This window comes from Spea bombifrons, chromosome 7, assembly GCF_027358695.1.
Source record: "Spea bombifrons isolate aSpeBom1 chromosome 7, aSpeBom1.2.pri, whole genome shotgun sequence".
NCBI lineage: Eukaryota > Metazoa > Chordata > Amphibia > Anura > Pelobatidae > Spea > Spea bombifrons.
Window position 1 is genome coordinate 32207642 of NC_071093.1, and position 15644 is coordinate 32223285.

At 40.1% G+C, this 15644-nt stretch overlaps 1 protein-coding gene across 2 annotated transcripts; it reads right to left on the reverse strand.

Annotated features, from left to right (window-relative positions):
- Positions 1 to 2065: 2065 nt before the first annotated feature.
- On the reverse strand, positions 2066 to 14014 carry ASB18 (ankyrin repeat and SOCS box containing 18). 2 transcript variants are annotated; one of them, XM_053471442.1, is made up of 6 exons: positions 13544 to 14014; positions 8074 to 8187; positions 6357 to 6624; positions 3474 to 3972; positions 2949 to 3062; positions 2066 to 2438 (listed from the first exon to the last, which is right to left on the reverse strand). In XM_053471442.1, exons 1-6 carry the CDS (start codon positions 13773 to 13775, stop codon positions 2253 to 2255), a joined length of 1413 nt encoding a protein of 470 aa, XP_053327417.1. In that variant the 5' UTR covers positions 13776 to 14014; the 3' UTR covers positions 2066 to 2252. The 2 variants fall into 2 exon arrangements, with proteins under 2 accessions (XP_053327417.1, XP_053327416.1); XM_053471441.1 differs by lacking the exon at positions 8074 to 8187 and having other exon boundaries at positions 13544 to 14008.
- Positions 14015 to 15644: the final 1630 nt, after the last annotated feature.

Consider the following 15644-nt stretch of genomic DNA (forward strand, 5'->3'; position numbering starts at 1 on the left):
CTAATATTTAATGGAATATCTTCATAAGTGTACAGAGGCCCTTTATCACTCCCATCACTCCTGTGTTCCAATGGCATGTTGTGTTCGTTAATCCAAGTTTAAGTTTAAAACGCTAATTGATAATTTTGCACAGCTCGAAATTTCCTTTTTTTCCCATTAAAAGTGAATGGTAGTATATATATATATATATATATATATATATATTATATTATAGCCATTTATAATCATGACTGTGCTAAAATTAACTGTGAATTAACAATTTTAAATCTTTAAATATTTCTTGCTGTATGGTACCATAAACATCTTTGGTGGGTATATGAGAATACTTACCACAGCTATACAAAGACAAACATATGTATATATATATATATATATATATATATATATATAATCACTTGCTTTCCTAACATAAATCGTAGATGATAATGTCTGTATGACTACTTGTGTTTCTTAGACGACTGCAGTAAATTATTATACAGTAAAATGTACAGCACTAAAGTACATCTGCTAGTGCAACATTTATACAAATCTACATACATGTTTACACTGGTGAAAACCTTGGTACTATATAAAATAATACTGTGTTGGACAGTAAATAATTATGCTTTTCAAAGCGAAATCCTTTTTAATGCTCATTTTTGTTGGTTTGGAAGAACCAGACCAACACTTACAATAGGATAATCAGTAGCGACTGTCTGCGTCCCAGAATGACTTCTACAGCAAAAAGCTAGAATTGGATCCTAATCATATTTTTCTGTATAAATGGCCGCAGATGCTTCCTAGTGTGAACTAAGCACAACGCAGGACATTTGTAAAAATTCTGCAGGATTGCATTGGAAGCAGCGGAGCCTTACAATATGCATTTTCTTTACGTGACCTGCATTTCAGGAGCGGTCTTGGTGTTCTGGTGATCTGGAATGAATTGGTTAATGATGTCTCTTGTAGAGTTTTAGATCCCAAGCAGAGTAAAAGCTATATTTAGCAACAAGGTGAGGGGGCCCTAGGCTCTGGTTAATCAGTATTTTAATTAGTACAATTCCTGCATGTGATTAAATCTCAGACAGTAAGCTTCTGAAATACTCTCTACCTTGCCTTTACTGACATCTGCTGGACAGAATTGAGAATGCAATGCAAATCCATGAGTACATTACTGCTTCTCCTGGCAAAGACTACACTCCAGCTTCTGCATAATAATCAATATTATTGATGAAGCCACCCTGATTTATACTTCAGCCACTTGATTTTCTGTGCATTTAAATTACAGGCACATCTAACTGTCGATGACAAATGCCATAGGAATGACAGTCATAGGTTAACAGGCAATTTAATTTAAAGGATGAAATGTTCTAAGGCTCGCATGACCTCCCCTGTTCTTTAGGCCTGCGAACACATCCAAGTAATAAAAATTCAGTGATTAACATGTAATTAATCTTTTAAAATGGTGTAAAAAACAGACCCATGGCTTATAGTCTATACAAGCAGGACGGGTCTTAACAATATATTATCTATTACATGGCTGCTGTTTTTTCCGATAGGCGTCCAAACCAACCGCACGTGAAACAGTAACAGGCCAACCTCATTATTGCTAATGTAAGTGAGGAGCATATCTGCATATATAGACCAGCCCCTCTATATATTGTTACCGTGGGTCACTTTACGCTACTTTCTTGGGGGCATCGTGGAACACTTATGTCTAAAAGGAGTTTTCAAATGTACATAGCTTAGCAAACAAATTAACCTATGGTCTGTAAACAGCAACCGCACCTAATGCCAATATTTCATTGAAACTAGCTCTCTGCAATGTGACCAGTTATTCGATCCTCCTTTAAATCTAAAGGTTTAATTCTAGAGCTTTTGGATGTATTTGGTTTAGAAATGCCCAGTTCTTCTCTGTATTGGTCATATACATTTTCCAGCTGATCCGGCCCTAGTGTCTTGGACTCAAGATCCAACTGCATGCTGTGAACGTAGAAGTGTATTTTCAATTGTGTAAACTGAATGTAAATTGCTAAAGTGATGTAAAAGAAGTATTGTACAAGCTAAACAATAAAATCATTCATTGGGATTGATGTTCTTCTATAGAGAGTATATAAAACAATTTAATTTCTATGCATAAAAACATGAAACAATAGGTACAGTAGCAAAAAAGCCTCAGACATCTCAGTCCACAGGTTACAAACACTAGCCACAAACTGCTTACAGTGCCCCTAACTCAGATACAATATGTGGTGCACTATGGGCCTCGTTGCCTCTCAGAGCAGACTCCCTTCATTGATCAGTAGCAGGTAGTCCTGTATCGGTTTGGGGATTGGTAAAAGGGGAATAAGGCGATGACAACGGCTGCCAAAATGTCTACGGAGAGCAAAACGGCACAAGTGCTGGAGAGAACGAATGGAGCCAGAGAGGCTGAAGAATCTTGTATAGAAGTATTGATGAGTCTGGTAGAGAAAATATAAAGATAAGTCAGAAGCAGAGCCGTTTAGTGAATGCAGGGACATGAACTGATGTGTGGTTGTTAGGAAAGCATTTAATAAGGCGAAGAAAACAGAGCTGAAGCTAGGACTCCTGGGCCAAGTCCAGAGATCCTGCCCCTTGCTAATGTCACAGGCGATGCAGGGGCACTGCTACCAGTAGTGTTAATGAGGTTGGTCGCAGGACACAATTAAGATTTGCCCAAATCACCAACAATGATGGAGCCAACCTGATTCATATTAATAACTAATCTATTAAAGGTTCTGTTTAAGGTAAAGATCACACTTTTAGGAGGACAGAACAATATAAAATATATTTTTGTAGGTTATTTTCTGATCAGCGAAACAAGGCAGTAGGAAAATCTGTACAGCCCAGCGCACTTACAACCATCCACTACATCAAGCATATATAGTGGCTAAAAGAGTGGAAAGTACTTTACAGGGTAGCGTTATTAAGTGTAGAGAAATCATACTGACTTGGATCACTTCCTCTGAGATCTCCTGCTTCCATTTGCTGCAGACCTGTAGGCTGATGTATGAATTGTACAGCAGGGCGATGATTTCCGGAAGTCCAGAACAGTACCGCAGAACCTGCATGATTGAGAGAACGCTGTTAATACAGGAGTAGATGTACCATCTATATGCTGTTTTTTCTTTAGGTCAGCCACAAATAACCAAAGGAGCCACTTGATGTGAAGTCTGTTTGTTTAACTGGTTTTAAACGTTTCAACCCAACAAGAGTCATATAAATAAATATGGTATAGAACCCTTATTTATGGCTGAGGTTAAAGGTGTGATGGAAATATAATATTTGTAATCATTTCACATGATATAAATTCAAATATAATGGGTCTTACAATGGGTGTCCATGATGTAAAATGCTGAATATTGCGCCGTTGCTATGTATGGTTTATTCATATGATCCAAACCCAACCGTCCCACTTCTCCTCAAAAATAACCATAAGGTGATGCAGATTTTTCTTGGTCGGTGATAAGCGTTACCTTTCCAAAAGCCTCTGGACAGACACAGCGTGCTCCATGGTTGAGTAGGGAACGCACAATAATCTGAGGCTTCTTATCACAGTGTAGCTCAGCGCTTTGCAGTGCACAGCTCAGAGGTAAAACGCCGCTATAATCTGTAGCGTTCACGTCTACATTAGCAGCTAGAAGTAGTTCTACCAGCTTGTGTTTGCCCTCCCTGCAGGCATGGTGTAGGGGTCTCCTTTCTTGCTGGTCTTGGGTGTCTGGGTCAGCTCCCCTTTTTAAAAGAAGACGGCAGATCTCCAAGTAGCTGTCCTCATCTCCCCCTTTTCCCCGACAGGCTGCGCTTAGTGGAGTTTCACCCTCTTGGTTCTTCAAGTCGATCATCGCACCCCGAACAAGATAGAGCTCAGCATGGGATAGAAGGCCAAGTTGAGCAGCAACATGAAGGGGGGTGTCCTGTGTGTCTTCCGTGACCTGGTTTACAATGGCTCCATGTTGTAACAGCAACTCAGCACACCTAAAAAGGATACAATGTAGGAATTATCTGATTCAGTGCCAAGTTTACGCAGTAGAGTGGATAAAGAGAAGGAATCTATCAGGTAGCTCTCAAGCTTTTAATGACAAGCTGGACCCTTTTATGGAAACTTTAGCAAATATCACATTTTATACTACATCTATATCTTTCCCTGTAACCCATACAGGGTATCCCTCTACAGGTATCACATTTTACCAGATGACCCAGAACAGGGTGACCTATACTATTTGTATTAAAACGTCACTCATCATTCTGATAGGAAGAACCTCTGGGATTATACATCATGTTACAAAATGTGTTATCACAAATCTCACTTGATTTGCTAGAAAAGGCAAACAAGTAGTTTTTGAAAGCTTTATCTGCATAATTATGCCATATGCACCTTCGTAATAAAAATATTTTTTCATTATTATCGGTACGTAATCCTTGCTTTCCCATCTCTTCATGTCTCAGCCTCTTTTGCCAAATATCAAAAAAAGACAAAAGAGCTGAGATCTAAGGAGTCCTGCTGTACAAATCCAAGTTTAACTTAATGTCGCACCAAACAAAACTATAAATCAGGAAAAAAATCGAATGTGTTTAGAATGCACTTAAATAGCTATTGAAAGGTACCTGTAGTCGTCAATTCAAAGTAAAGAATATATCAGGGTTATAAAAAAAGCTACTCAGCCCTTAAGGAGAAACTGACTATAGATTTTGCAGAATTTTTACAGTACAATTTTCTCCGCTACATGATAAAAGCACGTAGGAATGATTTAATTTCCCCACCTCTTTATTTCTCTGTTTGCTAGACACCTTGAGCTACAATCCTACCACCATCTGATCAGTGGCTTGTTAAGCAGATGGATGTGAACATGTGCATTGATCCCTAGGAGACGGATGTACTAAGGTCCACTAATAACAATGTAGTGCTTCATTACATAATGGTTTAAATTTAAAACTGCCCTATTCCCCCACTGCATGCCTCTTTGGATAGCGCAGTCATGAGTGATACGATAAAAAGCTTGGTGAGTTTATCCATCTAAATTTGAATTCTAATTCAATCTAATTCATTCTTTTTAAATTAGGTAGTCAAAGTCACTTTATTTTGCTTATAAGCAAGGAAGGGGATGGATGATGGTGGAAAAGGAAATCTTTCTCTTTAAGTTACTGTTACTGATATAAATAGACAAGGATTTATTTCTAGGATGTGTAGTTATGTCTAGTAGCGGAAAGACTGCAGAAAGGAGGGCTATGCTTTGCTAGTGATGTAGTGGCCAGAACAGAGACATCATCAGATCTTGGTTTTGGCTTTGGTCCTCAACAAGTGATAGCCCTATAGGTGAGAGTTACACAGCAAAAAGCCCACTCTCCACCAGGAAGAGGGATTCCTATCCTATCCTGTGGACAGATGTCTGCAGCATTTGGCTGAATGTGAAACACTGAGAAGTTCTATACTTGGGAACCACTGAACTGTGGTGTATTTAGGTTTTGTGCTGCCCTGGGCCAGACTAAACATACATGCGCCACCCTTTCCCGCTCAGGCCACACCAGTTCCAGTTTATGGCCCACCCCTCCCACAGTAAACTCCACCCCTTCTTCTTTTGGTCCCACCCTAAAGATTGAGCTGCAGCCTTTCCGTTACAGGCAATAAGTGTCTGGAGCTCAATTCTTGCCCATTTAGACATTGTTTGTAAAGATAAATCGTTTAATCTCAATTCAGCTTGTACATAGCACTGTACTCAGGTGGCAGTAAGTACGATCTTTGCCCCATGCCAGTGCCATGTTTGTCTACAAACAGCTTATTAGTGTCATCTTTGTCCACAAACAGCTTAGCAGTGCCATATTTGTTCACAAACAGCCTAACGGTGCCATCTCTACGCCCAAATAGCCTGTCTGCCATCTTTGTGCCCAAACAGCTTAACAATGCCATATTTGTGCCCAGATTGTCTTCGTACCCAAACAGTCTAACAGTGTTATCTTTGTGACCAGAAAGCTTAACAGCGCCATCTTTGTCCTCAAACAGCTCAACTGTGCCATCTTTGCACCAAAAAGTTTGTCTCTGCCATGATTGTCCCAGACATCCCATACCTCCTATATACTGTAGCAAGCTACTGCCTATTCAGTATGGGGTAAACATGGGCCTTGGGAAAATGTCAGCACTGACAGAAGGCTGGAGCGTTGACACCACTTTAAAGTCCCAATAAGCCATTCATTTAATTTAAGTTTTCTATGATTTGTTACTAATGGAAATAAAGTTGGTGACGTGAGCACTTGAAAACAGGTGTTGTATAACAATTAAACATTAAAGTACATTTTACTGCATTTTATATAAAAATATGGGTCACACAGAAAGGGAGATGTCAAAGTAGCTCCTCTTTCTGTACCGTAATGAGCCGTTGGTGTTGCAGTAATGCAGCGGACTCAGTCCATCTTCACTCTTTTTGTTCGCATTGGCTCCATATTCTAGTAGGAGTTGGACACAATCCCCATGTCCACCAATACATGCTTCGTGCAAAGGAGAGCGCCCTCCTGGTGCTGCATTTGCATCAGCGCGCCGATGTAAGAGGTAGCGGGCACACTCTGTGTAGCCATGGGCACAGGTGATGCACAGAGGGGTGGTGAGTTCTTGTGTATATTCAAGGGTCCACAGACCTGAGTGGAAGAAAAAGGGGAATTAAAAGAAAGCCAGAGATAAATAGCATAAGCGTGATGTAGGAAATAAGGAGTTTTGTAGAACTGAAACACAATAGAGCAGTTCCACGCTTTTCTCACATGCGCTGACTAGTGAACTCAGTAGTGAATTCTATGCCATTTAAATCATTTCATCTCCCGGGCTTAAGGTGGCATTTTTTTTAAGAATCAGTGAAGCTCGCCAAGAACTTCTGCCTGTTTACTTATCTGCCAGCTGCTTCCTTGCATCAAATAAGAGCCATAGGCTTTCGTACAAGAATGTAAACGCTTTGGAAGTTCATTATTGCTATACCTTGTGACTGAGCTCAGTATTGCTCAAGTCGTCAAAGTGGCTTAGCAGCCCTGAAGAGGATTTCTCATATAAATCCTTTCCCAGCAGTCCCTCACCTTTTCCATCAGTCCCTCCCTAATAAGTTCTCCTTCTTACCAGTATGTCTTGGTATTGTTGATATTGTATTTTCCCTTATTGTAACTCCATACATAATATATAATAATAATAAAAATAAAAATAAAAATAGGAATACTCATCAAGGTACAGGGTGGGTGGATTGACATTTTTTTTTTAAATAAAATGACATTTTTATATATGTTCCAAACTTTCTTCGGTGGATGAATTTGCCCTGCATAAAGAAAAAATAAAGTGATACTAAATTCAAGAGACTGCATTTATTTATTTTAAAGTAAAACTGATCTACATACTAGACACACTAGACACAGAGGCAACAAAGTTCTGCTGCCCATGGAATGGTTGCAGCGCCCATAACCCTCAGGCACCTACTCATAGTATGGGTAGTTCCCTAGAAGCTTTTCTCTGCATTTCATTGCTTCTGCTCCAAACTTTAAAACAATTATTTAAGTAGTGAAGACATTACGTTTTTCTATAGCAATGGCATCGTTAGATGACTAGAAACTGTTTGCTTACTAGGGTTTCCCCCTGATTGCCAGAAATGTCAGGAATTTGTAATACATACTGCCTTCATAAATATCAGCAGGGAGGGTATGGAAGTCATACGAATCCATGTACAGAATGGGATGCTAAAATACACATTGTATAACTTTTAAAAATAAAAATGATTCACGTATCCAATTCTGAGTGCCACAATAACATCTCCGTCCCAAACGATGGGAGTTATGTATACAAAGTTATACTGGTGCAAAATTTGAAAAGGGTTCTTCTAACCGTAGCAACCAAGGGACTGGAGAGTACATTGATTACTATGGTGATAAGACCACATTTCAAGCTTTGCACCAAGGCCAAAGTCATATTTTATACATAACTCCATGGCCTGTTCAGCGAACACACACAGCTCAGTGACTCTTGCCCATTCGAACACACACATTCTCCCTCGCATTGTATTGTTTACTCCAGCTGTAGATGCGGATACAATGCACATGAATAGAGTTAAGTACCTGTCAGGCCAAACCTTGCTGGGGTCTGTGTCTGATAACACATTTCCCTTTCCCTGACCTCAAACACACGGTCCGCTTGCCTGGCCCCCAGGAGCTGGATGAGGCTTAAGTCTCCTGTCTCCAATGCTGCTAGGAAGATGTCCTCTGGGTGCGACAATGTCTGTGAAGTCATCTCTGTGCACTCATTCAGGACCTGCAGCTTTCTCAGAACCCTGTTCTTTACACCGTCCATCCCTGAAACACCTTCTACACACAGTGCTCTCTAAACACCAGTCTGTTACCTGTGGAGTATTTATAGGGTTGTGCATGTGTGGGAGACATGGAGCGATAAGTTTGACAAAGAACCACAGGTCACATGCAGACTACACAAAGCTCGTGATTATATTATCGGCATTGTGCCCGGTTCTGAATTCCACTGGCGCTGCATTATAAATATATGTATAAATATACCGCATATAAACAAAGTGTATTGTCAACGTGCACATAATGTGATGTACACCAAGAAATATGTATGTATCTAACAACCTGTCATCAAGCTACAAGTCACAATTTAATCATAGTGAGGTATATTTAATTCATGGCTGACTACCTTATCTGCTGTCAAATTCTATGTTTCTCTGTTTAATTGATAAGAACCATCCGGTTCATCTACTTTGCCTGTTTTTCCTACTTTAAAGTCCGAAACCTTATTAAATCGTTGGTCTTGTCTTAGATTAGGACAGCCATATACCTACCCCATCTTCTATATGTTACATCTAAATTAGGTATGATTAACCGAACACTAGCAATTAGGTGGAAGTGAGGAATTAAATGAGGAATAATAAAAGACACTATGTGTTAAAATGTATTGCCAACTTTACAGAGCAACTGGTGAATGTGTATGAGGCGATTTTGGCGCAATTTTTCTAAATGTGGTCTTCATGGTAACCGGTGGAAAGGTCCAGTAAATGGAACATTTCATTGGTTGCTATGGTGATAACACCATTATTCGTACCACAATCACTTTTTCATACACAGATATCACTAGTGTGTAGACAGCCGTAAGTGAAATTAAGCCAAATAAGTTTTATTATTTAAATTGTGCTTTTAACAATAAAATGGCAAATGAGAAAAAGCTAATTCCACTTCAATGCAGTGAAAATGTTAGGGGATACAAAGTAGTAATTCATTATATCCATTATCACTTTATGTGCTTCTCAGTTTTAGAAAGGTGGCATTGAAGGAGTGTCCACTGAATACTTTGTTATGTCTATATGATGACAGTTCCTAAAGCTAATCCATCCAATCTATACATTTCATCTGAAAAAGAGACCTCTGAGGTCCCCAAAACTTATGTGAATCTACATTTTGCTACGTTGACGCAGTAAAGTCTTTAACTAAAGATTTCACAATATATGCAGGCACACAGGTGTTCACATACCATTGTTCTGACAGACCCATCTCATCTCTTCTGCTTCAATGGCAATTGTGTGATTCACTATTTCCAGAGATTCCCTGAACAACATCACGATCCCCAACAAATCCCCCTCCATAAAGCAGCGGGAAACGTCAACATCATCTATAGGGATGCCCCCCCACATATCTGGAGGAGCAACAACTTGCCTCCTTCTTCTTTACTGCCTGTGGAGGTAGTTCACCCTGACTGTGTACATGTAAAAAAAGATCACAACGGGACACATTATGCTAGCCCAGTGTTCCAGGGATAATCCAGGCAGCTGGAGCATTTTTACATACTAATCCACCCAGATTTATTTTTTTGTCATCAAAGTAAACGAGAGATATGAAGGGATGGTGGTGAGGGGGGTGAATGAAGTCCATTAAATTCAACCCTTCAACCTAACCTTCCTACTTTTCATCTAAAAGAAGGCAAAAAAACTAAAATAATAATTAGATAATAATATATATAAATGTACAAGTGAAGGTATCCAACCAAAGGGCCATCTTCTCCTGATGATGTTTGTAATGTTCCAAATAATTTGGAGCTACAACTCCATGATCTCCATTAAGCCTCCATCCAGCTCTAGTGCTGACTCCAGAGGAGAGCTTTCCTGACAGTGATTGACTACTTCAAGCAGCCAAATCAGGTGCAAATCGCTGATTGGCTGGCGTGCTGCAGCTCTAGAGTTATATAAAAACAGGATTTTTTGTGCAAAGTTTGAATAGTGATCTTATCACCATAGTAACCAAATGGAATGGCCCAAGCAGCAGTGAAACTTGACAGGTGACTGTGACAATTAGAACATCATTCATACTTTACAACAGAATCAGTTATATTTAATTCTGAGTTTTCACCCTCTCCGATTCCAGAGAAAATGAAATTTTCATATTTTCCTGTATTTCATTAAAGTAACACTGAAATGATGAAATTTAGTTGCTATCATATTATAATGTTTTTTCTTGGAATCTTTTTTGGGGTCAAGCATTCCCAAAAAAAAAGTATAAGGAAAACGTTTACATTGCGCGTGCTCTAGTAGATCAAATTGCTATCAAAATGACAACCCCATTGCAAATATTTATCAATTCCGGGGGGAGGAAGGCAAATACGTTTTATGGGGCGATCCCTAGAAATACTTGGTTAGTTCCTTTCTGACTTTTCTTCAGGATTGATTTGAAGTACAGCCAAACATACAAAAAAAATGTGGTCAGGCCAGAATCTACTCAATATTTGGCAGGTCAGGCATCCGTCTGCCACTTACCCTTGACCTTTTAAGATGGGTTTTGCTGATCTAAGGACAGAGCAAGGGAGAGTTTTGTTTTAGTCTACAAAGATCCTGCTCCAGTCTGCAATTAGAAATGGAAGGTCCTGAGATATGAAGTCATAGTAAAAATGTGGAGCAGTAGATGAGTGATTTGTTGGCTGACGCACAGATCTCTCTGTGACCATCATAGTTACCCTGCTGCCCATAAATTTTAGCTCACAGGAATGGAACGCACCATCAGTATGATGAATGGGTCTGTGCACCTTAAGGAATGCTCCTTAAATTTTATATTTTATATAACTAGTGTAATGGTAACTCCCTGAGACTTACCACATATGGGGTAGGTTTGAGTTTGGGAGGCGGGCTGTGGCAGATTCATGAGCTTCTCAGTCTCCTCGTATGTCTACAATCACCCTGTGTGCATGGGGGGGGGCAGAGGATGACCAGGAAACCCACTCTGGTCTGCCCAGTCCAGACTTCTACAGACGAACCTGCTGTATGGGCATAATGCGCCTGTCCGGGACAAACCAAAAAACTTTGCGGATAGAAACTTTGCCCCACGGGTTTCCCCGCCACAACTTACACCTGACTGGAGGACAGCAGGATTCCACTGGAATATTTCGAGCAGTTGTTGCTGCCTCCGATCAGTATGCTATTTAATGACAAGAGGGGCAATTGTGAGAGGCATTCGGGGATATATATAGGGTTTGGGGTCCCCCATTAAGGTACCCCAGGGGCACCCTGTTTCCGTACACTGAGACATTTCACAGCAGGGCGCTGGGGAGAGGGGCGCCAGGCAGATGGCCGAAATGTTTCTGTCCAATAAACTTGAGTTTTGTTTCCCTTCATCAAGATGTGGTTGATGTTTGGGTGAGCCAAAGCTTGATGAGCACTCTGGCAGACTTTGGCAGAGATGGCCGTGTATTGCAGCGCTGCCACAACTAGTATTTAATCAAAATATGTCTTCAAAATATTGTGATTTTTAGTTTTTTACAACAGTTCTAGTTTAGTTTGAACAATATAAATATTTCAACCAGCAGCATATTAGTCATTTGCGTGAGTTCTAACTCTGTTATCTGAGCCCAATCTACCAGACAAAACACCCTGACTCCTTATCATACTGCGTGCCGTAAACAATTCGATGGCTCAGTCTTAATCACTCAGCCAGACACTCTGACTAATGGATGTCAGAGGAACAGACTTCGGTAGCATTGCCATAAAGAATCAGTTCAGTGCAGTATCACCTAAAACATCACATGACTGACAACAATGGCAGCCTCTAGCTCCAGCTAAGAATGATCAAAATAAGAATATCCTACCTTACATTACGGTATACAGAATTCTGTATTTAGAATTCACATGGTGCTCACTATTCACCGGTTCTAACATATTCTCCATTACACACACATCCATACATTTTTTACATCATATAAAGACATGGGGTGCACCCCCTGGCCCTAAATTCTACCCGCCAAAACTTTTGCGGGTTCCTACCCTCTACGACTAAGCCCTATAGACTGAAATTGGTTTGTATTCCCTTCATTGCTCTTCATAGTAATAGTATTTGAACATTGATGAATGGCACTATTTTTTTGTACCCTGACTATTAATATGGCGTTCTGCACTCTGGTAATCTGCTTTCAGACAAGTACTTAGCCCATTAATGTAGAGGTCCGCACACTAATAAAGCGCTGCGCATGCTGGTACGTCACATACTAATATAGTGTCCTGCTGCTAACATAATGCACAATGTAGATGATTGAAGATAACTCAGATCCCATACACCTCAGCGGCACCAGCTGAATTTATCTGGATTAAAGTCATTTCATGGGGTATATTCATTCCTGTAATGTATCGTATGTAATGATGTTGGCAGAAAAGCTCACACAGTGCCACTAAAACAGCGAAGAGGCGTGTGGCATGCTGGGTGCTGGAGCGGGGAGGTTACAAGAATACCAAGAATTTACAGATATTTGTAATCAGGAGCTGGAAACAGTGACCTCATGTCAAGCACCGTCCAAAGACCGCCGTCCGGCCCTGGGTATTTATAACAACTGGGGAGATGTATCTGCTCATGGAAAAGCTGGCTGGTCTCGGTCCAACTCATAAAGCCCTCCTTCAAAAGCCGGCATAATGTAAGCTTAGAACAGATGCATTAAACAAAAAGAGCAGTCCAATGTATTAAATGCAGACAACAAGAGCTTAGTTAAGGACATTAGAAAAAGAAACACGTCCTTTATTATATATATAGCCAATCTCCTGGAGGTTTCTAGAGTTAAAGAAACAGTCCTATCCGGAAAAGAATAAACTGTTGCAAAGCCAAGCCTTATCCAGGTCCCTACTACAGAGAAAGCATCGATACATACATTTGCTTGTCTTGTTGTATTTATTACGCCCCAATCACACTTCATGTTGCTCATATCACACAATGAGGATAATGTCTAAAATATATTTCTGGTCAAAGGTTTTACAAAAATGGTAACAGCCCAGTTGGCAGGATTATTGCCTTTGTTTCTATGGTGACTTTCCACCAGAATTACTTATATATATAACCCCCAATATTTTAACCTTACTAGTATAATATACAAAGTAGCGATAATTAATAAGGCCTGTTTCCTAAAGATGTCCAGCCAGTTGAGGCAATCTCTCAAACACAACCTTTCATCTCTGGTGTACGGCAAATAGTATGATAGAGTTTGCATGCAACACTTTTAAAATGGGCCTGTGAAAGATGATCTCCAGAGGGCCCGCTATGAACTTGGTTTAGTTACCCAGGAGAACGTGTGGTGGGATCCTTGCAGATGGCTCCTTCATCCAGTCATCGTTGTTCAGCTCAATGATGGCGTCAACGTGTCTGATTTGTGTTCTGAGCAGCTCTGTTACAGCTTTCTCATCTCCAGAGGCCAGTGAACACTTAAGACTCCCGACAAACTGAGATGTTACAGCATGATCGGGCCTGCAGGCTTGTGGAATCGACTCACGACTGGGTGGTCCGCCACTCATTGTTTAGAACTATGTTTGCTTTAGTAAACAAAAGCGATTCAGATTCTGTTTCTCTGATGGCGCCCAAACATGTAGTATGTGTTTATCATTGTGTGATCCTGTTCCTTGTTGCGTACCTATTAAATGTTTCACTTGAGTAAGCTAGTCTGTGTTCTGCTGGTATTTTGGATTGCTGTGTTTGTGTTCTGGCAAGAGCTCTTTTCTATAAATAGAATGAACCACATGACAACAGTTCGAAACGGCACAAGGAGGCAGTCGAAAGGAGATGTTACAATGTCTGTTAAAGTATCGAGGCTCTGTTGTATATGGGTTTGGGTTCTGCAAATCCAGATATGACCAATTATGTGGTTCTACTCACAAAGTAGTCAGGATCAGCGACAGAGCTCTCTGAACTCTGTGCTAAGTGATCAGCGAATGGACTCCTACTCTTTGTACCGGGTTCATTGGTTGCTGATGTTCACAAAACAAAGTGTCCTTCATTTCCTGCGTGCTCCTGAGAGTCATTGACGAGAGCTCCCAACTACACCGTTTTGGGTCAGTATCTACTAGGCACTCCTTTCTGGTGGCTCATGTTAAACACCTGGAATTTGTCCTCTCTCTTACCTGCTTGTCCACTCTCCCCTCTCATTAGTGGGGCTGTCAGAAAAGGAGTTATGGGTACACCCATATTCTGCCAAATTACAAAGAGAAGGACACTGAACAATGTCGACAGTTTTGAATCCATATATCTTTGTGTCGGTTCTTCCTGTGCCAAGGGCACAGGGGAGGAAGAGGCAGCCCCCTGTAATCACATACCGCTTATCTCACTGTTCTAATGCAGACTGCAGCTGTTTAACACACAGATACATTCGGGGCTGTCACGGCACATCCATCCTACCCTGCAGCTCCCACCAGATAGACGATTTCTATAGTTGGCTTTTAATATATTTTAAGAGAGACGTTTAGCAAAAAAATCATTTGTATTATAAACAGATCTTCCTCGTGTTTCTACTTCTGAATATTTTTGCACACTTTATCATTATTATACCAAAAATACATTATTTTCTAAGTGAAATAACTTTTCAGTCAATGAAAAAAAATCTTTACACCTTGTTGTTTCCAATGGTAACTTAAATAGTACGGGTGACTTTCTGATTGTCCCCAAGCTTGCTTAGAATTAGTGAAAAAAGGTGAAAAAAAGTGTTGAATCGTGATTTTTTTGCTAGATTGTGCTTGTGAATAATAGGTTATCATTTAGTTCAAAGTAATGAATAATTAATGAATAATAACCAATAATTTGTCTATTTTGGCTACCAGAGTTTTGTTGTAAAGTGATTTTAATTCTGAATTCTCAATGTCCTTTCATCTCTCTTCCAATGTGTAGAGGACACAGTAGTTTTAGAGTGCTGAGAGCAGGTTGTGTTAGCATTCTAAATTACAGCTTCTTAGGGATGACAGCCATGTCGCTATGATGTCATCAATATGCCTTTTCACAGGTAGGACTTGTTGCTTCAAAGAAACAACTACATTTTATTCAACACATTTTTTGGTGAATTGTTTTCATAATTTGGAGAGGAACATTTATTTGACATTAACATAAAATAGGCAAAGACTGGGAAATGTTACTTGAAAATTCTCATTTACTGAACATGAACCACCTAGCATGTACACTGCTCTGAATGTGTGCCACTCTGTCAAACGTATATTTGTCAGTTGTGTAACCAGATACAGAGGAGGAAATCTGGGCCTGTAGTTCTGTGATGAAGATAATTACATTTGAACTTCTGCAGAGTATCCCTTCAGACATAACACATTCAAGATCAGGTACAGAAGTACTACGGACATCCACATTCCATAGGGTTGAATCATTCAATCCAAGAACAGACATCA

Excerpts from the sequence above, each read along its gene's own strand:
- ASB18 (XM_053471442.1), bottom strand. The coding sequence starts at position 13,775 with ATGAGTGGCGGACCACCCAGTCGTGAGTCGATTCCACAAGCCTGCAGG. Across the intron at positions 6,625-8,073 it reads AGCAAGGTTTGGCCTGACAG|GTCTGTGGACCCTTGAATAT; the intron begins GTACTTAACTCT and ends TCTTCCACTCAG. Across the intron at positions 2,439-2,948 it reads TCTCAGAGGAAGTGATCCAA|ACTCATCAATACTTCTATAC; the intron begins GTCAGTATGATT and ends TTTCTCTACCAG.